Consider the following 22,364-nt stretch of genomic DNA (forward strand, 5'->3'; position numbering starts at 1 on the left):
GCTCAAGTGACATGTTGATATATAGGATAGCCTCATCCTTGATTCAGTGGAGAAAGAGCTTTGGGTTTGGGATCAGAAGACTTGTATTCAAATCCCGCTTTGCTACTTGTGACCTACATGACCTGGTCAAGTCACTTAACACCTCCCTCATCCATAAAATAAGGGGGTTTTAGACTAGATGTCCTCTAAATCTATGAACCAATGATGGATGGCATTTGGCATCTTAACCCCTGGGATGTTTTGGAATTCACCTAGTGATCTGAGAGCCAACCCACCCTCTTCCAGAAGGAAAACAAATACCAACCTGACCAAAAGCTCAGCCTCTGGTGTATTTCTCACCCCAGTCCTATAGGAATCACATAGGACCTCTCCAGTTTTCAAAAAATTGACCTTTTGAGAGCTCCATGCAGTAGCTTGGGGACTTGTGACTTGCTGGGCGGAGGGAGAGAGGGAGGGAGGGAGAGGAACAGAAACATATACACAGACAGAAACAAAGGAACAGAGACACAGAGTTAGTGAGAGACAGAGAGAGGCAGAGACATAGAGGGGGGAGAGAGGGAGAGGGAAAAGGAGAAGGGAGAGACAGACAAACACAGGGAGAGAGAGAGAGAGAGAGAGAGAGAGAGAGAGAGAGAGAGAGAGAGAGAGAGAGAGAGAGAGAGAGAGAGAGAGAGAGAAACAAATGAACATTATTGAGTCAGGAATGTTGGTGGCCTGGATTTCCTTTCTCTCCCATCATGGGCAAACCTCACCACAGCACTGCTTTATCAACCTCAAATCATTGAGTTCTGTCGCAGATGAAAGGGGTGGGAGATTTTTCTTTTCTTCTCAGGACTCGGAGACCACCCATCCTGAAGAAACAGATGTCCCTCCCCTATCCTGCTGGGAAATTGATTTGAAGTGAAAAATATGCCCGAAGATCTTCCTAGGAAACCTTTCCCTCTGAATAGCTGGCAGCAAATTGGGGGGGCGCCATTGAGGGAGGGTCGGGGGGCTGGCACAGTACGGCTTCTCTTTTTCCCTGCCTCTCCTGAACAAAGGTTCTCCAATGACAATGCAATCTCAGCCAAAGGACCAGTTATCTCTGTCTGACAAACAGCAGAGATTAGGGACTCAGTTTGCTAACTGGGAGCAGACAATAAGACCAGGGGTGCTGAACTAGCACCGGGAGGAAGCAGAGGGTGAACCCTGAAGACAGAATTTCTCAGCCTCTTGAGGCAGTGAGCAGAATGCTGAACAACTGGTCACTCACAGGGTGGGTGTGAGGAAAATTTAAAAAAATGCCAGGTGTTACCATCATCATTATTACTCTGGGTTTCAGATACATAGCTCTTAAAAAGGGATCTGTCTGGACCTCCTGAAGAAGGAAAGCAGGAGATAAAGTATATTATAATGAAAAGAAATTGGATTTGGGAAACCGGGGACCTGGATTTGGCTCCTCTCTGCCAATTATTATCTGGGTAACCTTTGGAACTCACTTATGCTCTTTGGAACTCAGTTTCCTAGTCGGTAAAATAAGGAATTTGAATTAAATAACCTCTAAGGTTCCTCCTAGCACTCAATCCTATGAACTTAATTCAGAGACAATTTTCTCCAGGAGGGGCTGGAGTCAGGAGGTTGGGCAGGTGGGGTATGTTGGTCAGAGATGGAACAAAAATTGGGAGAACTTGGATGAGATAGAAAAGCTGAAGAAATTCCCAGTCCTGATGAATGGAATGAGGTGGTGGGGGCACAGAGCAGTCTCTTCCTTTCATCTCATGGTCATTGCACCCCGTTCCTCCCCAGGCTTTAGGTTATATGGCTTCTGATGCTCTCCTTTACTCCTCACAGTGTGAGCTCCTGGAGCACAGGACAGACTTTGGCCTTTTTGTATTCCCACAGTACTCAGCACAGTGTCTGGCACACAATAGGTGTGTTGGGCTGGGAGAAAAGACCAGATCTCACTGGTCCACAATTGCCATTAGGAGTTGGTCCTCCCTTGCTTCCTTTATCCCTCCCTTTCTCTCTCCCTCCCTCCTTCCTTCCTTCCTTCCTTCCTTCCTTCCTTCCTTCCTTCCTTCCTTCCTTCCTTCCTTCCTTCCTTCCTTCCTTCCTTTCTTCCTTCCTTCCTTCCTTCCTTCCTTCCTTCCTTCCTTCCTTCCTTCCTTCCTTCCTTCCTTCCTTCCTTCCTTCTTTCCTTCCTTCCTTCCTTGCTTTCACAGTGGGTGAAATCCAAAGACAAATAAGACATAATTCCCTGCCTTTGAGAAACTTAGATCCTCAAGACAGGTATGGGGATGAATGGAGCTTAAAGTGAGAAAGAAAACTGGGTGTCTTAGATGGGATACCATCTTTTCAATTAGAGAATAATGGAAGTGAATTGGGTCATCCAGTATCCCTTGGTAAGTGAAAGGCAGCAGGATGGTTTCAGAACTTCCTGACACAACTAACAAGGCTCCTCCTCCTCCTTCCCATCACTGATGAAAGAAAGAAGAGGTTGGCTCAGTGAACGAACTGAGGTCTAAGAATCAGGAGGTCAGGCTTCTCTGAGTCAGACATTCTGTATCCTATGGACCCTTAGAGCTCTGAGCTCTGACATTCTGTGTTCTGCATTATGATCTAAGTATGTCTAAGCTGAAAAGTTCTGACATTTTGCATTCTAAGGATCCTCCCAGTTCTGCCATTGTTTCATCTGAGTATCTATAAGCTTAGCTCTAAGTTCTAAGTATCTGTAAGCTGGAAAATTCTAACATTTTGTGTTCTAAGGACCTTTCCACCTCTGACATTTTGGGTGCTAAGCACCCTTTCAGCTCTGATCATCTGTGTTCTAAGGCTCTCTCTGTTCTAAAATCCTACATTCTAGGGATCTTTGTAGCTATGAGATTTTGTGCTTTAAGGTCCCTCCCACTTGGCATGCTATGTTATAAGGGTCCTTTTGTCTCTGACATAATCAATCAATAATCATTTATGAAATGCCTGCTATGTGCCAGACACTGTGCTAAGTTCTGGGGATACAAAAAGAAGTGAAAGATGCTCCCTGCCTTCAAGGAGTATATAAGTGAATGGGGGAGACAACAGGCAAACAAACATATACAAAACAAGATATATACAAGATAAACAGGAGATAATTAACAGAGGGAAGACACTGGAAGTCAGAGAAGTTGCACAAGAAGGGAGGATTTTTATTGTTGTTCAGTCGTTTCGGTGATGTCTTACTCTTTGTGACTCCATTTGTAGTTTTCGTAGCAAAGATACTAGAGTGTTTTGCAATTTCTTTCTCCAGTTCATTTGACAGATGAGGAAACTGAGGCAATCGGCTAAGTGACTTACCCAGTGTCACATAGCTAGTAAGTGTCTGAGACTGGATTTGAACTCAGGTCTTCCTGATCCCAAGCCTGGTGCTCTAGCCAGTGAACCACCTAGATGCTCATGGGATTTTTAGTTGGGACCTAAAAGAATCCAGGGAGGTCAGTAGTAGGAGAGGTAAAGGGATAACATTTCAGACTTAGATGTTTGAATAATCTTTGATTTTTTAAAAACTCTTCTTGCACACCCTGGTCTAACTCGGTGGAGAGAATTGATTGAACTGGGTTTCTTGGTGGCACGCAGCTGTTATTGAACAAACAGGAAATGTTTTATTTTGAAAGTGTGAGGGAATTTCCAATTCCCTCTAGAGAAGTGATTTTTAATCTGGGGGCTGTGAATATTTTCTCTTTTTTAATATTTTGGTAACTATTTCAATATAGTTGATTTCTTTGTAGCCCTAAGTATTTTATTTTATAACCATTCTTCTGAGATGTCCATAGACTTCCCCTGAGTGTCTTAGGCATCCATACCATAGAAAAGACTGAAAACCTGTGATCTCTAAATCAGACTCAGACTATAAATCAGCAAAAGTAAAGAGAGGAATGACCTGTTTTGAAGGTATTTTTGAGACAAGGTAAGATTGTTTTCCTTGCTAGATTAAATTTGTCATTGTCAACTGGACCAGAACTGGCCTCCAACCTGGGTATGGCCAGAGCAGAACAAAACAGGTTAGAGGCAGGTGTGTCAGGGATTGAACAGAAGTTTAATTTCAGAGTGAGGAAAATGATTGCAAGTGGTAGGGTTCCCTCCTAAGAAGGCAAAGTGAGGGCAAAGGCAGATCTTACATACATAAAAGACCACAAGTGGGCTGGACCATGACACAATCATTCTTTTTTTTTTTTTGGTGAAACACTAGGGCTTAAGCGACTTGCCCAGGGTCACACAGGTAGCAACTGTCAAAGGCCAGATTTGAACTCAGGTCCTCCTGATTCCAGGTTCAGTGCTGTATCTACTACAGCACCTAGATGCCCCAACACAATCATTCTTGCAGTTCCCACAGCAGGCTCATGCGTAGACATTGCAAGCATTCTTGGGTCGTCTGGGAGCAGTTAGTTCTTAAGTTGATTGTCTTAAGGGCAGCTGAGCTTTGTGATTATTCAGTGAGGTACAGAATCAGAGTTAGTGTGGAGGGAACAAGAGTGCAGTCAGTTACAAGAAACAAAGATTATGAGCATGTCAAGAGATGTTATGGATGGCTTTCAGGTTCTTGGGAAATGGGGTGCTCCAACAAATATAACAGTTATTGATTAAGTGAAAATCATGAATTCCTCAATGAATCAGTACCCCCTGGTAATGGTCAAAGAAATGCACTTTGCCAGAGGATGAGATCATCCAGAGAGCAAAGGATTGTTGTTATGCCAAGCTTAGGGTACAGCAAGCAGAGAGTGTCTCTAAATATCCTGACAGCATCAAACCTCCTCTTGAGAGAAGGTGATCAGACTATAGAGACAGCTAACGTGTTGGTTCCTCACATGCAAGTCAGATTCAGAGTTAGATTCATTAACAGCTCAACAGGTATTTTTTAAGGGCACTGTGGTATGTTCTGAGGATGTACAGGAGAAAAAAAAGGATAATTTCTGCCCTTGAGAAACATGTAAAAAGATATACAAATACAAGATATTTTGAACAGGGAGTTAGCACTAGCATCCATGGGGACCAAGAAAATCTTTTTTTTTTTTTTTCAGAATGAAGCATATATTTTTCATTAATTAATTTATTTGTTTTCAGTTTTCTATAATCACTTCCATATATCTTAGATATTCTCCCCTCCCTCCCCGGGACTGCATGCAATCTTACATAGGTTCTACATATACATTGTTATTAAATACATTTTCACCTTAGTCATGTTGCCTAGAAGAATTAAAATGAATGGGAGAAGTTATGAAAATGAAACAAAACATAACACAAGAGAAAACAGTCTGCTTCATTCTGTGATCCAATTCCATAGATCTTTCTCTGAATGTGGAAGGCATTTTGCCTCAACAGTCCATTGGGAATTTTTTAGGTCCTTGCATTGTTATGAAGTACTAAGCCTACCAGAAAAATTCCTTGCACACTGTGGTTGTGGCTGTGTACAAAGTTCTCCTGGTTCTGCTCCTTTCACTCAGCTTCAGTTCATATAAGTCCTTCCAGGCCTCTCTGAAGTCTTCCTGTTCATCATTTCTTATAGCACAATAGTATTCTATTACATTTGTATATCACAACTGGTTCAGTCATTCCCATTTGATGGGCATCCCTCTGATTTCCAGTTCTTGACCACCACCAAAAGAGCTGCTATAAATATTTTTGCATATGTGTAACCCTTTCCCATTTTTATGATCTCTTTGGGATGTAGTCCTAGAAGTGATATTATCTGGGTCAAAGGGTATGCACATTTCTGTAGCCCTTTGAGCATAGTTCCAAATTGCTCTCCAAAATAGTTAGATCAGCTCACAGCTCCACCAGCAATGAATCAGTGTTCCACCTCTCCCACATCTTCTCCAACATTTTATCATCTTCCTGTTTTGTCATGTTGGCCAATCTGACAGGTGTGATGTGGTGCCTTAGAGTTGTTTTGGTTTGCATCTGTCTAATCAATAGTGATTTAGAGCATTTTTTCATGACTATAGATAGCTTTAATTTCTTCCTCTGAAAACTCCCTGTTCATATCCTTTGACCATTTATCAATTGAGGAATGACTTGTATTCTTGCATATTTGACTCAGTTCTCTATATGTTTTAGAAATGAGGCCTTTATCACAGACACTAGTTACAAAAATTCTTTCCCGGTTTTCTGCTTCCCTCCTAATCTTGGTTGCATTGGGTTTGTTTGTGCAAAAACTTTTCAATTAATGTAATAAAAATTCAAGAAACATGTAAAGAGATACATAAATACAAGATAATTTGAGCAGGGAGCCAGCACTAGCATCCATGGGGACCAAGAAAGTCTTCTCATAGAGGATGGAAACTCAGATGAGTCTTGAAGGAAGCCAAGAGGTGAAGGGGAGGAGACAGAACATTCTGGGCACCACCTATGCAAAGTTGTGATGGTAGAGAAATAGAAGAATGTAGAATTCAAAGAAATAGCTCAGTTTAGCTGGAGTGTGGAGTATATGAAGGGCAATAAATTGAAACCAATCCTGGAAAGGAAGGCTAGAGGTCAACTGTGAAAGTTCTTTAACTCCCAAACCAAATAGCTTATATGTTATTCCAGAGGCTATCAAGTGCTTCTGGAGATTTGTAATTGGGGTAGTAACATTGGCAGCAAGGTGGTGCAGTGGACAGAAGAGCTGAGGCTGGAATCAGGAAGACTCATCTTCCTGAGTCCAAATCTGGCCTCCAACCTTTACTAATTGTGTGACCCTGGGCAACTCACTTAACCCTGTTTACCTTAGTTTCTTCATCTGTCAAATGAGATGGAGATGACAAACCACTCCATTATCTTTGCCAAGAAAACCCCAAATGGAGTCACAAAGAGTCGGACCCAACTGAACCGCAATAGTGACATGGTCAGACTTGTACTTAAGGGGGATATTTTGGCAGGGAGGATGGATTGAACAGAGAAGAGATCAGTGAGGAGGTTATTGCAGTAGCCTAGGGGGGAGGTGATATTAATAGCAATAGCAATGATAATCATGGACACTTATAAGCACCTACTATATGCCAAGCAGTGTGCTAAGCTCTTTACAAATATCATTTCATCTATATGATGAGAACTGAATTAGGGTGGTGGCCATGTGAATAGATAGAAAAAGGATCCAAGAGATGTGGATAGGTGAAATCAAGACAGACTGACTGGATGTGGGGGTTGGGTGGAGACTGAAAGAGTCAGAGGTGATTCTGAGATTGTAGGACTCAATGATTGGAAGTATGATGGCCCCTATGACAGAGATAGGGAAGTTGAGAGGAGGGCAAGGGAGAAGATAACAAGTCCATTGTCCATTTTGGACAATGTTGAGTTGGAGATGCCATCCAGGTGGAGATGGTCTGCAAACAGTCATCCCTCGGACTAGAATTCAGAAGATGATGGATGCTGGGAAAACAGATGATATAATCAAGAGATTATGTAGGGGTGTCATCTGCTTGGAGCTGTAAGTTATCATTTGACACTTTAGTGTTTCCTATCACTTCATTTTCATACAAGTCCTGGCTCAGAACTGAACAGTAAGGCTATTTACCTTGCTTGTTTGTTTTAAATAAGATGTCTTTCCCTCATTAAAATTGCTTGTCCTCGTGAATCATTGATAACGGGATTGACTTCTCCTAATTCCACTTTATATTTATTCCACATCAAGTTTCCTGGCTTTGCCAATGCTTTCATGTGCTGGCAAGCTTTCACTGAGGCATATTTGTCGTTCTCATTAAATGAGGTCTCATTTATAAATGATTAACCTTCCCAGTATAGGTCTGAGTTGTGGGTATACTAATTGTTCTTCCCTATAGCCAGGAATGACCATTTGGGGACCTTTAATCCTTCTCTAAAAATATGGCCTTTGTTCTGGGGATCATAAATGGTATTTATTTTTGACCTATCATAAACTTCTATACTCTGAAGCTTAAAGTCTTGGTGATTTTTTTTAAGGAAGTGATTAACAGGGCCAAGAGCTCTATTATCACTGGGAAAAGCCCCCAGCTCAAAATCAGGAAAGTCAGGAAAAAACCAAACCCTTTGAGTTTTTTTGTTCTTAATGCCAATGTGTCCCAGCCAGTTTGATCAGCAGCCAACTGGTTGACTCTGGTAAACCCCAGAAATACTGTTAGGTAACCACAAAAATCTTACCATCATGGAAATTCATTCATTCACTCAATAAAGAGTTATTAAATACCTACTATTAAATTGTAAGTTGCTTGGGGTCAAGGACTTTCTTTTGCCTCTTTTTGTATCCCCAGTACTCAGAATAATACGTGGCACATAGTAGGTGCTCAATAAATGTTGATTGATTGATAAGCATGAGACTCAGTTTTCAGTTTGTAGAACAGTGAGCATTTGGTACCTAATAACACTAACTGGTTCCTCAAAAATATGATCTTATACAATACTATTATGATTTACAAATGATATTTTGCAATATAATGGTAGAGTTTACTTAGAATGTATTAATTGAATTAATGATATTATTGGGTGAAATGTCCTTGCATCTCTAAACATTATTATGTGGGTTACTCCTGTAGTAATGCATGCTCTGCCTACCTCAAGGGACTGTTCTGAGAAAAGAACTTTCTAACCTCAAAGAGCTTATAGAAACATGAGCCATTGGTGTTACTGTCGTTACCATTATTATTATGAGAGAAAATGTGATTGTAATGGAAATAACACTGGATTGTGAGTCAGGAGACCTGGACGAGAATTAAGGCAAATCCTTTCCTCTTTCTAGGCCTTGGTTTCCTCACTTGTACTATGGAAGTGTGGACCTGATTCACTTGAAGGTCTCATGCAGCTCAGAGGTGGTTGATCTGGAATTTGTTCTGCTTTTCCCACTCCCTCTGGTTGTACCATCAAGGCTAGCATCATTCCTCTTTTTTTTAGCAATTCATTGTTGGGACTGTAGTCAGGGAACTCTGGATGGGCTAAGGAGGCCCCAAGGGAAGTGTATTAGGTAATGCTCCCAGCTGCTTTGTGACCAATATGGTCCCCAGGATGGCTTTACTGATATTCCTAGCCAGATGATTTCCATAAAAAGAGTTGGACTGAATACAGGCTAATGACTCCTCTCTTTCCCCTTCTCCCTCCTCCCAAGTTCCTGGGCCCTTATGGGGCTGCTTAAGAGGTACCTTGGGAAGTATCAAGGGCATATCTCGTTGCACAGCAGGAGCATTGAATTGTAGCAGAGATCCTCACCAATGGCTGAAGGCAGATCAGCGGTAGGACAGATGGGAGTATTTTTCATTTGAGAAATGTTATGGTGCGAGAAAGGTCGGTGGAGATGTGGGACCCTCAAGCTTCTTAAACAGAGTAGGAGATATTTAGGCAGAATTTAATGCTTAATATGATAGGTTAATTATAATAAAAATTAATAGGTAGCATATAATATATTAAATATAACAAAATATATGACACACCACAACATATTATAAAATTATACAATCATTGTATCATATCATTATCATATATAATATAATAAAATGTAATGATTATGAATATTAGCAATCATGGTATATTAGTAGCAACAGTAGTAATCAGAGAAAGAAAGTTGGTACCTGACAGCTATCTCTTTCTTCTTTCTTTGTAGGCATGATAATTCAATTAATATATTTATCATATTACATTAGAATTCTAGTAATAATTAATGTTATTAAAGGGCAGCTAGGTGGCACAGTAGATAGAGCTCCAGGCTTGAAGTCAGGAAGACTCCTCCTCCTAAGTCTAAATCTGGCCTCTGACATTTACCAGCTGTGTGACCCTGGGCAAGTCACTTAACCCTGTCTGCCTCAGTTTCCTCATCTATCAAATGAGCTGGAGAAGGAAATGGCAAACTACTGTAGTATATTTGCCAAGAAAACCCCAAATGGGGTGAGCAAGAGTTGAACATGACTGAAACAACTGAACAAAAATGTTATAAAGATGGAAATGGAGCTAGATGTAAAGAAGCTGTTTTCTTTGCATTGATTCTGCTTTGCTTTTCCACTTAACTCATACTGATCAGAGTCTAAGAAATAACTACCCTCTTCTCCCAGTGTCTTTAATATATAAATTATTCCCCCCCAAAATGAGTCCTTTCTATAAGTTCAGAGCAGAGGCTCTTAAACTAGGGTTCCCGGTCAACTAAAGGTGCTTTGGATAGATTTCACAGGACCATGAACTTAGATGGGAAAACAGGTATATTTTTATTTTCAGTCATCTCTACTGGAAATTTAGCACATTCCCTTTAATAAAAAAACAAACCATTACTCTGATTAGGGGTTCATGGGCTTAATGGGTCCATGACACATAGGAAAAATGAAGAACTCTTGGTTTGGAGGATTTAGCTGAAGTGGACATTGTAGATAACTGTAGCAGAGTGGGAAAGAGCCCTGGAATTGACTTGGATTCTGAAACTTCTTACCCTTTTTGTGACCTTGGCAAGTCATTTCAGTTTCTGGGCCTCAGTTTTCTCATATGTAAAATGAGAATAATGATATTTCCATTCTAGTAGACTGTAAGCCCCTTGAAGCAAAGAACTGTTTTCCTTTTATCTTAGTACCTGGCAAAATGTCTGGTGCACATAGTAAGCACTGTATAAATGCTTGTTGAGTTAACTGAAGTATTTATTTCCAAGGGTTGCTATGAGGATTAAAGGAGATAAGCTGGTCACATGCTCTGTCTATACCAGCGATGGGGATGAGGATGATGATATCAACCAATGCACCATTGGTCCATTATAGATTTGTACATCCTGGCCATTACTATAGGACCTCTCTTGTTGAATGAATGAGCAGAGCCAGGTACTAGACTGGCCACTGCTGCAGCCCATTCCCTGAGCAGGATTCAGTTGGGTTGTCTTTTGGTCTCCCCTTCAACCACGGCCCCTGCTGCTTTAAGCAACGCAGGGTACCTTTGTGCGAGTCACCTCATTCTTCAGAGACACCACAGAATTCTAGAACTGAAGGACCAGAAAGCAGTTAGGGTGCTTAGCAGTTTAGAAGAGATGAGTCAGCAATGTAGTCTGGGGAGGAGTGAAGGATCCAGTCAATCAGAGGGAGATTTCACAGGAGCAAACCGGAGCTTCCAAGTAGTCCAGGGATGGAGTGTGTTTTCAAGATGAAGAGGTTTTCTGACCTGGCAGAGATGTCCTGTGGAGATAAATCAGTATTAGAGAGACAGTATTGCTTTCTCCAGGATGCATTCTGGCTCCTTCCTGGAGGCCTGGGAGTGTCCTGTAAAAAGATCCCTCTTTCCCACTGGATCCAAATAGCAATTTTATAGCCTGAACCCCTGGGAACTCTAGCTCATGATCCAGCGTCCAGCTGGCTCTGACCATTTAAGGTAAAATACATGAGGGAAATTCGAGACATTGACTTAACAACAGCAGGACACAGATAAAAAAAATCTTTTAAATCTCCAGGTCTTTTATTTCAACTTTCCCCTTTCCCCTCAAAACGGACATTCCATTTAGCCTAGTTGATTAAGGTCATAAATTTGTATCTTCAGTTCTCATTGTAAGCTTCTGGTTTTTCTTGAAGGTTGTGACACCTCAAGAGAAAGCCAGGAAATCCAGGGGTGCTGATGGTGCTCTCCTGATAACTTATTTCTATTGTATGTCTGACCCCCTTTCCTCTCCTGGTGTCATTAAGAGAGAACTTCTAGATACAACTGTGAAGTAACTCAACTTTGAATTTGCTGGTCTGGCCCAGTTGGTGCTCCAAATGTCAGGGCATTGAAACAAGGCAATTTCCTTCAACAGCTTAAGTGTTTTTGATCTCAGAGAGGAAGTACAGAGTAAGAAATCTAAATGAATCAGAAGACATCCCATAAAGGCACAGAGCTTTAGCAAGAAAGGAAACATTGGAAAACCCACTTTGCATCCAGATTCTTTCTAGTCTGCCAAAATGATGATTTATAGATGAAAAGATCTAACCCAGCCAAGGGAAATCCTCAGCCATCTTGCCCAGTCCACAACCCCAAGAGAATCCCCCTGCAACACAACCTTTGCCAGAAGACGCACAATAAAGTGGAAACTATAGTTTCCCCAAGGCTGTTCATTCCACTTTGATATTACTCTAATTAGTAGGATGTTTTTCTTGACATTAAGCCGAAATTTTCCTCTTTTCAACTTCCACATATATGATTCATAGAATTAGAGACTGCCTGATCTGAAAAAACCTCTAGAGATTATGGTACAGTGGGAAAAAATGCGAGACTTTATGCATTAGAGGAGTTCAGTTCACATGTCACCTCTCCCACTTTCTACTCAAGACTTGGAACCAGTCATGTACACTCTCTGAGCCTCAGTTTACTCATCTGTAAAATGAAGGAATTAAACTAGGTGACCTCTAAGTTTCCTTATAACTCTTAATCTATGATCTAGTCCAGCTCTTATGGAGGAGAAAACAGAATCAGTAAAAGAAAGTGACTTGCTCAAGGTCACACAGCTAATTAGAGTCAATGCTAGTACAAGAAATCAGATTTCTAGACTTTTAGTCCAGTGCTTTTTTTCAACTGGTAGGCTATTGTTATAGCCTGATCATGAGGTGATAAAAAACTCAGGCTGGTGTGGTGTCAGTAGAAGTGGAAAGGATGGGGTGGATAGAAGAGATATTGGGAAAGTATAATTGAGAGGATTTAATTGAATATGGAGAATGATGAAGAGGGAAGAATCAGAGATGATGGCTCTGATGGTGGGGCTTAAGGTTACTAGAAAGACGGTGATGGCACTTTTCTGTCTCAGATAATTCAGTTGGATAATTTTTTAAAAATAAGAAATTAGATATTTTGTTCCATTTTTAAAAGTTTTCTTTCTTTTTAAAAATTTGTTTATTTTTAAAAAAATTTTATATTAATTTATTTGTTTCAGTTTTCAACAATCACTTTCAACTTTGTTTATTTTTAAAGTTTTATTTTTCAGTTTGCCAAACATTTATATTCTCTCCCTCCTGATCTTTCCCCAGTTTAGAAAAAGAAAAACAAAACCTTCCTAACAAATATACACCACCAGCCAAAACAAACTCCCACATTGACTACATCCAAAAATTTATGTCTTGTTTTGCCATGCATTACCTCTTGGTCAGGAGTCAAGTGGCAGAGGTCCTTAGTCCTTTGGAATCCATGGTTGATCACTGTATTGATCAGAACTTTCAAGTCTTTTAGAGTAGTTTGTCTTTACAGTATTGCTGTTGTAGAGAAACTGTTCTTCTGATTCTGCTCTCCTCACTCTGCATCAGTTTATACAAGTCAAGTTTCTCTGAACCCACCCCACCCTTTGTTTTTTCTTACAGTATGATAGTATCCATCCATCCTCATATCATAATTTATTCAGTCACTCCTCACCTGATGGGCACTCCTTTAGCTCCCAGTTCTTTGCCACTACAATAAGAACAGCTATAAATTTCTTTGTGTATAAATGGATCCTTTCCCTTTTTTTAAAAATCTCTTTTGGGAGGATGGGATAGAGGCAATTTGTCCATTTTCTGACATTATTCCTTCAGATGGTTTAGTGATCCCTGTCCTCCAAAGTCCCTAATTACCTAAGTCTTGAGTGGAGACTGGTTAAGCCTGTATCCAAGCCCTTCCAATCTGAACCTTCACCCTTGGATTCTGCATTCCTCTTAGTAACACATCTCCAAGTGCTATCAAATGAATATCTAACAGCCTTATTCCAGTGTTTACACTGAAACATCTACAATATGAAGTTCAGTGTTCATTTCTAGGTATCCCATATGGAGGGCCTCCAGACAGAGCTAATACCTTCAAGACGCACAAAGAATAGGTGAAGGAATTGGGATGTCCAGCCTTGAGCAGAGTAACCTCTATGTGAAGCACGTGGGTGACATTTAGAGGACAAATAGCTGTCTTCAAGTATTTGAAGGGTCATCCTGTAGAATTAATGAATGGATGGATGAAAACATTTATTATTATGTATTAAGCACTATGATAGGCACTGGCAATGCACAGAGAAAAAAGACCATCCCTGCTCTCAAAGACCTTCTGCTCTAATAGGAGGAGACAACAGGAGGGAGAGAGAGAGAAACAGAGAGGGAGAGAGGAAGACACAGAGAGAAAGGGAGAGAGAGAGGGAGAGGGAGAGAGAGAAGAAAGAGAGAAAGAGGAAAAAAAGAGAGAGAGAAAGGGAGGGAGGGAAGGGGAGAAAGAGAATGGGAGGGGAATAGATGGGAGTGGAAGGGGTAGAAAAGAGAGGGGAAGAAAGAGAAAAGGAGAGGAGAAGAGGAGAGAGGGGAGAATAGTTTTAGCTACAAATCAAATGGAAAGACCCATTGTTCTTGGGGCAGGGCAGCAAAGCAGATAGATGCTAATTCATCTTCTTTAGTGGCTTTCCATTGATAAAATCATATAGTATTGACAGTGCCCAGGACTTCAGCGGTGAGAACTACTTTTCTCTGGAGGGGGGAGGTGTAGTATCTGCAAAAGCTGTTGTTCGGTCATAACTTCACAAGGGTCTCCTCCTATCCTTCTCATCAAGGACATTGTGCAGATCTCCTCTGGGCATACACAGGGGTTTTGTTTCAGTTCCTTCTCTTCACTACCCCTTTGGGATTTTCTTGACAATGTTACTGGAGCGGTTTGCCATTTCCTTCTTCAGCTCATTTTATAGATGAGGAAACTGAGGCAGACAGGGTGAAGTGACTTGTGCAGGGTCATACAGCTAGTAAATATCTGAGACCATATTTGAAATTATGAAGATGAATCTTTCTGATTCCAAGACCAACGCTCTATCCACCACACCACCTATCTGTCCTAAGACAGAGCAAATTTCCCATGTTGTTGACCCTAGATGGGAAATCTGTAGTTATAACTTTTATATATCATAACTTTTTGTACTCCATTCACCTATTACTTAATTTTGAGTTGAGAAGAGAAGCCTCACCACCTGGATTTTCCTGGGGGCTAGTTATGGGGGGGGGGGGGTGCTGCTATTCCAATGACTCTTGGTGGTAGCAGGAATGGTGGGCTCCTTCTTCCCGAGGATTGTTTCCCTCAATATAGAAGGACACGCATCGAGTGCACTCCAGTTTGAGAACAGATCAACATAGTAAAAGAAAGATGGTTCCCTTTAAAAGCCTCATGCTATTGGTCTCTGCTTTGGGGAATTAGTGGCCCCACTTGCTGCTGAAAGGCTATCCCTAATGACAAAGACAAATGATTCTGGCTTATGGATTTCCCATTTGTGGAACTTGGAGGGACGCTGCCTCTGTGGTACCCTCTGCATCTGGTTGAAAATGTCTTGCATTTCCATCTAGGAAGAAGCTGCCATCACAGGATGAGGAGGTGGAGGAGCTCAAGGCCCTGTCTCCAGCTCAGTCTCCGGTCGTTGCCTGGTCTGGCCCGTCCAGTCCCCAGGGACAAGAGTGAGTTGGAAATTTCTCTGACGTGAATAACCAAAGCTGGCTTGGCATTTTGGTGGCTCTTTGGCTATAGATTATCTACAATGATGAGTCTTGAATATTTTTTTGGGAGGGAAGAGATTAGTTCATTTTGTAATGAGGTTAAGCAACATGTTTGAGTCTTAAAGGGTTAAATGTGAGAGGCCACATGCTGTGGTTTGATCAGATGACCTGGGTTCAAATCCTTGTTCTGCCACTTGGAGGAATGATTGAAAGGCATTTATTAAGTGCTTGCAGCATGCTAGAAACTTACAATTTTTGTGACCTTAGGTAAAGCAGGGCATTTCTCAGGGCCTCAGTTTCCTCATTTGTAAAATGAAGGGACTGGACTAGAGCTAACCTCTTCCAACTGTATCTATCTAGGATGACTTTTCTCTCATAGGTGAGCAGGGTGTCTCACACAATTTAGTATTTTGTGTTTCATTGTTAAAGTTACATTCCTTTCCTCTTTCTCTTCCTTCCTTTATCTGTCTCTGTCTATCATCTATCTACCTAACTAATCCATCCACCCATCATCTATCTATCTATCTATCTATCTATCTATCTATCTATCTATCTATCTATCTATCTCCACCTAACTACCTATTCCATCCATCCATTCATCCATCCGTCCATCCATTCATCCATCCATCCATCCATCCATCTGTCCATTTGTCTATCTGTCTGTCTGTCTCAAAGATTTTGAGGGGAAAAAATCAACAAACCTTAGTAAGCAGTTCCGACTAGAACTCAAACTATATTTTTTCTCAAATTTTTGAATTGGACTAAAGCCAGAGCATGCCAATATTCCCAGAACTGAGTGAACCTCAATCCAGCCAATGTATCCTTAAACAAAATAAAATCAGAATAAGGGCAGGATTAAAAGGCTGAACATGGAGGGTGATGGGGGGAACGACAGGCTTTATTCTCCTCTTGTTGTATTCTAGCTAATCCTATGTGGATTATTATTGTTATTATTAGTGAGGGGGCTCAGTAGACTTTGCTTTCTTCCCCCCACAAGTGCTGCTGAGCGAGCTGAGTCCACAGCCAGCCAGAACAGTGCGATCATCAACGACCGTCTCCAGGAGCTGGTGAAACTCTTCAAGGAACGGACGGAGAAAGTGAAAGAGAAACTCATCGATCCCGATGTCACCTCGGATGAAGAAAGCCCTAAACCATGTGAGCGGGGATGGACAATGAGGAAGGAGGCACGGGGGGCATCTTGGGCACTGTTCCCTCATTATCGTTGTTACTTGTTCCTCATTCTGAAAGAGGACCAGTGACACCATAGGAGTGATGTCTCGATTTGTGCTTGAATTGGATTTAAGTGAGGCAGAGCGGCACAAAGTTGGTTCCTAGACAGGTGAAAAGTAAAGCATCTTAATAGTGTGTGTGTATGTGTGTGACAGTGTGTGCGTGAGTGTGTGAGGCTGTGTGTTGAGGGGGAGATAGGAGGACACAAAGAAGTGATAGAACCACAGAATGTCAGGGCTGCAAGAGACCATCTAGTATAATAACTCCCTTATTTCAGTCAGTCAATAGCACTTATTAACTGCCTACTATGTGCCAGACTTTGTGCTAAGTGCAGAGCATACGAAGGAAGGCAAAACCAATCAATATTCATTACACACCTACTGCGTGCCAAGCACTGTTTTGCTAAATGCTGGTCATATATATTTTTAAAAAGGGCAAAAGACAATCCCTGCCCTCAAAGATCTCACAATCTAATGGAAAAGACAACATATACAAAGGACCTGAAAAGGGGGAGGGGGCCAAAGAGGAGAAGAGGGAGGGATCTGAGGCAGGGGCACAGATGAAGTCCTACAGCCAAGTGGGAAATGATGGGTTGTCTTAAAGGAAGTCTTTCCCCATAAGTGGAGAATCTGGGAGGGGGTGTTCATGTTTATCTTCTCCAAACAGAAGGAAGCAGGGGCCCAAGGAGAAGGGGAGGCTGAGGGAGTGTGGATGTCAAAGTTGATTTGATCTTGTAAGAAGATGAGTTTCTGGAGATAATTATGACATCTCTTACAGATGAGGAAACTGAGGCTGGGAGAGGATTTGTCTTCTAGCCTTTCTTGGCTCTTAAGGCTAAGTTATTTCCCCTCCACTGCACTGCTTTTCTAGTACCAGCTCATGTTTATATAACATTTTTTTCTCTCATGATGCTGCAGCTGGGGTAGGATGCTGCAGAGCACTGTTATCCTCATTTTACAGATGGTGATAGCAGTTTCAGAGAGAGATGAAGGGTCGTTCTTGAGGTCCTCAGTGTCAGGTCCAGAACTCAAAACCAGGTCCTCTGACTCCTGGTCCACAGCTCTCCCCACTTTCCAGGGGCCACCTCTCCAAAAGTTCCCAGCACTCTGCAGGGAAGAGCTAAGATCGCCTTGAACAAATGGTACCCCAGATGGGGCAAACATGCTCATCTGAGACACCCAGTCCTCCTCCCTCATTGCCCCTTCCTGAGACACTCCTGGTTCTGAACTCTCTTAACTCTTACCTGGCAAGAATTTCTGGGCTGCTGCCCAAGCTCTCTGAGGAGGGAGCTGTATAATCTGCCCCAGGAGAAAACTCTGGTGGTTGCTTGGGATGCTAGAAGTCCACATTGGCCACTTTACTTAGTTTTCACAATATGCTTTCCTATAGCTATGGCTGGTACAGGACAAGAAACAATTTCTCAGCTAATTGATTCGCTTCCTTCAGTTTACATTGCCCTGCTGTTTGAAGCAGACACTCCTGTATGCCTTTTCTCCTTCATTCGTAGAAGGATAAAAGGGCAAGGGCAGGGGTGTGTGTGTGTGTGTGTGTGTGTGTGTGTGTGTGTGTGTGTGTGTGTGTGTGTGTGTGTGTGTATTGCTAGATCTACAAGGCTGTATAAGCTGAGATACTCTTCCCGTAGCCCCAGCCAAGAAAGCCCCAGAACCAACACCAGATCCCAAAGCAGCTGAGGCTGAAAAGGCTGGAGAGGAGGAACATTACTGCGAGATGTTGTGTTGCAAGTTCAAACGCCGCCCATTGAAAATGTGCCGGTTTCCCCAAAGCATTGACCCCCTCACCAGTAAGTAATGGCTGGAAAGTTATCCTTCTGATGCAAAGAATAAGGAGAAGAGGGTAGGGAAAGTGTGCTAGGCATGATGGGAAGAGGGAGGAAGAGGTGCTAGACCACAGAGGTGGTTCATGGGTGAGTGTACCTGAACTATAAAGATGGATTAAGGATAAAGCTTTTGATCAAGGGTTCTTAATCTGGAATCTAGGAACTTTGTTAAATGTATTTCAACATAATTGGCTTCCTCTCTAATCCTTTGTATTTTATTTTATGCATTTAAAAGCTTTACTCTGTGAAAGGGTCTATGATCCTGAAAAGGTTAAGAACCCTTGTCTGAGATGTAGACTGTGACTTCTGATTTTCAAAGGAGAAGAGAGGTAGCATGCTTAATGGTTAGGGAGCTAATCTCAAAACCAAAAGAACTTGTGTTTGACTCATACTGGTGGTAGGAACCTGAGCAAGTCTGCTCTAGGAAACTCTAAGATTCTCCATTGTAGAGAAGGTGCCAGCCTACATTGGTGGTTGAAGTATCCTCACCCGGGAATTCCTTAACAAATGAAATCATATAAGAAAACCTTCTATGAATGAAAATCATGGGAACAGTACTTATCTCTATCCACTTTTCAAACTACTTTTCCCATTTTTGGCTCTATCTTGACCCCATCCAACTCTCCTGCCTTCCTCCCAACACTGCCTTGGAATGTGCCTTAACATTCCCCTAAGCATTCCTTCTGCTCCAGTGGGATCCAACTACCACTTTTCTCCCTTGGAGTTTCTTTATTATGTCACAGACTCATTTGGCAGCATGGTAAACCCTATGGCTCTCTTCTCAGAATAAAGTTTTTAAATACACAAAATAAAATACATGAGATCTCAAAGGAGCCCAATTAAATTGAAATATAATTATCAAAGAATTTTTTAAAAACCTGCTCACAGCCTCCCAGTTAAGAACTCCTGTTCTAGATCCTTCTGCCTAGATTTTCTTTACTCTCAGACTCCAGATAGAGTGAGAGATTTAAGATAGTGTAATAGCTTTGAGTCTCTGGTTTACTTTGAACCTTCTCTTTCCTCTTTTCACCTCGGAGATTTCCTTCTGTATTCTCTACCTCTCACTCCATGTTAATGAGTTTTAGTCAACAGAATGTCAATTCACTTTTTCTTCTGACATTTAAAAAGAATCAACAAATTCGTCTCTCTCTTAAGTTCTTTTGACCAGGATGCCCTGTCTCTTTGGACTTTGACTGATATTAACTTCCTCTTGTCTAAGAAATATGAGGATATTGATTTCACTATTAAGTTTTTCTTGTTAATTATACTTATTTACCTTTCTTGTGTTTCTCTTATTAGAGAATTTATACCAGTCAGTCAATAAGCATTTATGAAGCTTCTACTATTTGGCAAGCAGTGGACTAGGCAAAAACTCTGCTCACTTTGGATTTCTTTTGAAGGAATGATTCAAATTCTGCTCTTTTTTTTTGCTGAAAATCTATTTTTTTAAACTGGTATAATTAGGCTCAAATTTGAAGGGTGTAGACTTATTTCGTTGGCTTTTCAGAATTGCATATTCTCAGTGTCTTGATTGATTCCTCATAGATGAGAGATAGTTCTAAGTTATTTAAATTGATTTTTCCTTGGTAGATGAAAAGCTTCCTTTTGGCTGCCTGAAATATTTGTTGGTTGTCATTGAAGTTCTGACATTTGACTATTCAAATATCTTTGTGAATTGAACTTGGGATTCCTCTCTGTCTATAATCCATGGATTATTTCTTGAACTATGATATGCTTTTGAAATCATCAGTCTTTTCCTAGAAGATCCAGGATACTTAAATTATCTTTGTATGCATTCTTTCAATGCTCTTTCAATACTATTCCGCCAAATTTTCTTACTCTTCTATACTTACATAGGCTGCCAGATCTCCCAATGTCTTTTTCAGAGTTTCTTTTGGAGAGGGCATCTCTACCATGTATTCTAAATTATCCATCTACTCTCTTGTTTGCCATTTTTATTTCTTTTTGAGAGCTCTCTTTTCTGCTCTAATTTCCACCTTATTATTTCACTTTCATTTTTTCAGTTTTATTCTGAACTATCCTAGAATTTCTCACTGGTTTTCCATTATTTCTGGGAGTCTCACAGAATTTATTGCTTTACTTTCTCATTTATTGAGGGTTTTCAAGGTGCTGTTTTTCACTGCATAGTATATATGTATGGTGGTTGTTTTCTATTTTTCCTCCTTAATGAATCTCATAGCTAGTTTATCCAGTAGGGGATCAGCTTATACTCTTTCTATCCTAGCTGTTTTCCACTCATCCCTTTCTTTCTGATCGAGATCGTATTGGATCAGCTCTCTCAAACTTCTCCTCCTCCTCTCCCCCTCCTCTTCTTCTTCCTCCTTTTCATCTTCTCCTCCCCCTTCTCCTCCATAGCCCAGAGAAATGTATTTTCTTTCTTTTTCTTGTAGCTGTAATCACCTTAGTGGGCATAGTTTTTGATGTCATGGGGTGGTGAAGGGTGGCAGTTAGATTGAGATAGGTCTTCTTAACTCTTTCTTCCCCCACTTTCCCAGAAGTCTGTTTGCTTCTCTTTGTACATCACTATACATCCTCTCCTGAGGTTGGCTCTTTTTTCATGGATTTTTTATCTATGAGAATAGAAAAGGACAAAGGATCTTCTTAATATTGGTCTCATCTCTCTTTTGATCCAATTTAGCTCCACATTGTCTTCTGCCCAGTCCTCAGTAGGAACAGGGAACCCATTACAATTTTAAGAGCATAGATTTAGAGCCAGAAATGTCATTAGAAGCCATATAGTTTAACCCCCTTCATTTTACAAATGAAATCAAGGCTCACTGAGGGAAGTTGAGTGGGTTCACCTAGGGTAACAGCAAATATCTAGTGTAGAATCTGAACTATGGTCTTCCTGACTCCAAGCTGAGCCCTCTGTCCAATGTATCACTTTGCTGCCTGATGGCCACCATATCATTTTCCATGCTGAATCTGGAAAAAATATTTACCCCCCTGAAGGACCCTAAACTTATGTGTGACTGACCACCACCTCTCTCCTTCTCTTAGATCTGATGTATATCCTTTGGCTGTTCTTTGTGGTCATGGCTTGGAACTGGAATTGCTGGCTAATTCCAGTCCGCTGGGCCTTTCCATACGAGACTCCGGAAAACATCCACCTCTGGCTAATGATGGACTATCTGTGTGACCTCATCTATTTCTTAGACATCACTGTGTTTCAGATGCGCCTGCAGTTTGTCAAAGGAGGAGACATCATTGTAAGTTGTTGGGCAACCACGAGGCTCAGCTGCTATATTGGATCTCTCTCACTCCCCATAGCTAGCTTGACAGTTGACAATTATTCTCAATTGTTCTTGGTGCAAAGATCAGGAAGCTAGGGCACTGACCTTAGTTTCAGTCCTAACCTTGAGCTTCACTGGCCTCAGTTTTTTCTTCTGTAAAAGGAGAGGGTTGGATTTGAGAGGCAGGTTGGTGAAAGAATCTTCAGTTTGCTTGATCCAGCTTCAAGGAGCTTACATGAAAAAAACATTTATATATATAAGCATATAGAAAATATTTTCAAAGTAATTTGGCAAGTGGGGCTGGAGAGGGGAGCACTTAGCTAGGAAGACCTCATGTAGGACATGGTAATTGAATAGGGCCCAGGTGATATTTGAAGGGAGCTAGGGATTCTAAAAAACAGAAGTGAGGAAGGGAGGAGTATATTTCAGGAAGAGGGGTGGGGAGAGCCTGTGCAAAGGCATGGAGATGGGAGATGGGATGTTACTCATAAAGAATATCCAGTTGACCAGTTGGAATGTAGAGTACATGAAGGGAGTAACATGTAATAAGCCTTGAAAGGTAGGTTAGGACCAGATTGTGAAGGACTTTAAATGCCAAGCCGGGGACTTTGCATTTGATCTTAAAGCTAAGGGAGAACCATGGGAGTTTTTTGAGCAGGAGTATAACATGATTGGACATGT

The 22,364-nt window shown here is 41.3% G+C and overlaps 1 protein-coding gene across 3 annotated transcripts in view; it reads left to right on the forward strand.

Moving 5' to 3' along the window:
- The window catches only part of CNGB1 (cyclic nucleotide gated channel subunit beta 1), a 105,593-nt gene that overhangs the window by 46,138 nt on the left and 37,091 nt on the right, over positions 1–22,364 (forward strand). For all 3 annotated transcript variants that reach the window (XM_072636671.1, XM_072636672.1, XM_072636673.1), the window contains exons 18-21: positions 15,216–15,323; positions 16,360–16,517; positions 18,235–18,393; positions 21,451–21,659. In XM_072636671.1, the coding sequence (XP_072492772.1) occupies positions 15,216–15,323; positions 16,360–16,517; positions 18,235–18,393; positions 21,451–21,659 (634 nt within the window). The remainder of the gene's footprint in view (positions 1–15,215; positions 15,324–16,359; positions 16,518–18,234; positions 18,394–21,450; positions 21,660–22,364) is intronic.

Source organism: Notamacropus eugenii, chromosome 1, assembly GCF_028372415.1.
Source record: "Notamacropus eugenii isolate mMacEug1 chromosome 1, mMacEug1.pri_v2, whole genome shotgun sequence".
In the NCBI taxonomy this organism is placed as follows: domain Eukaryota; kingdom Metazoa; phylum Chordata; class Mammalia; order Diprotodontia; family Macropodidae; genus Notamacropus; species Notamacropus eugenii.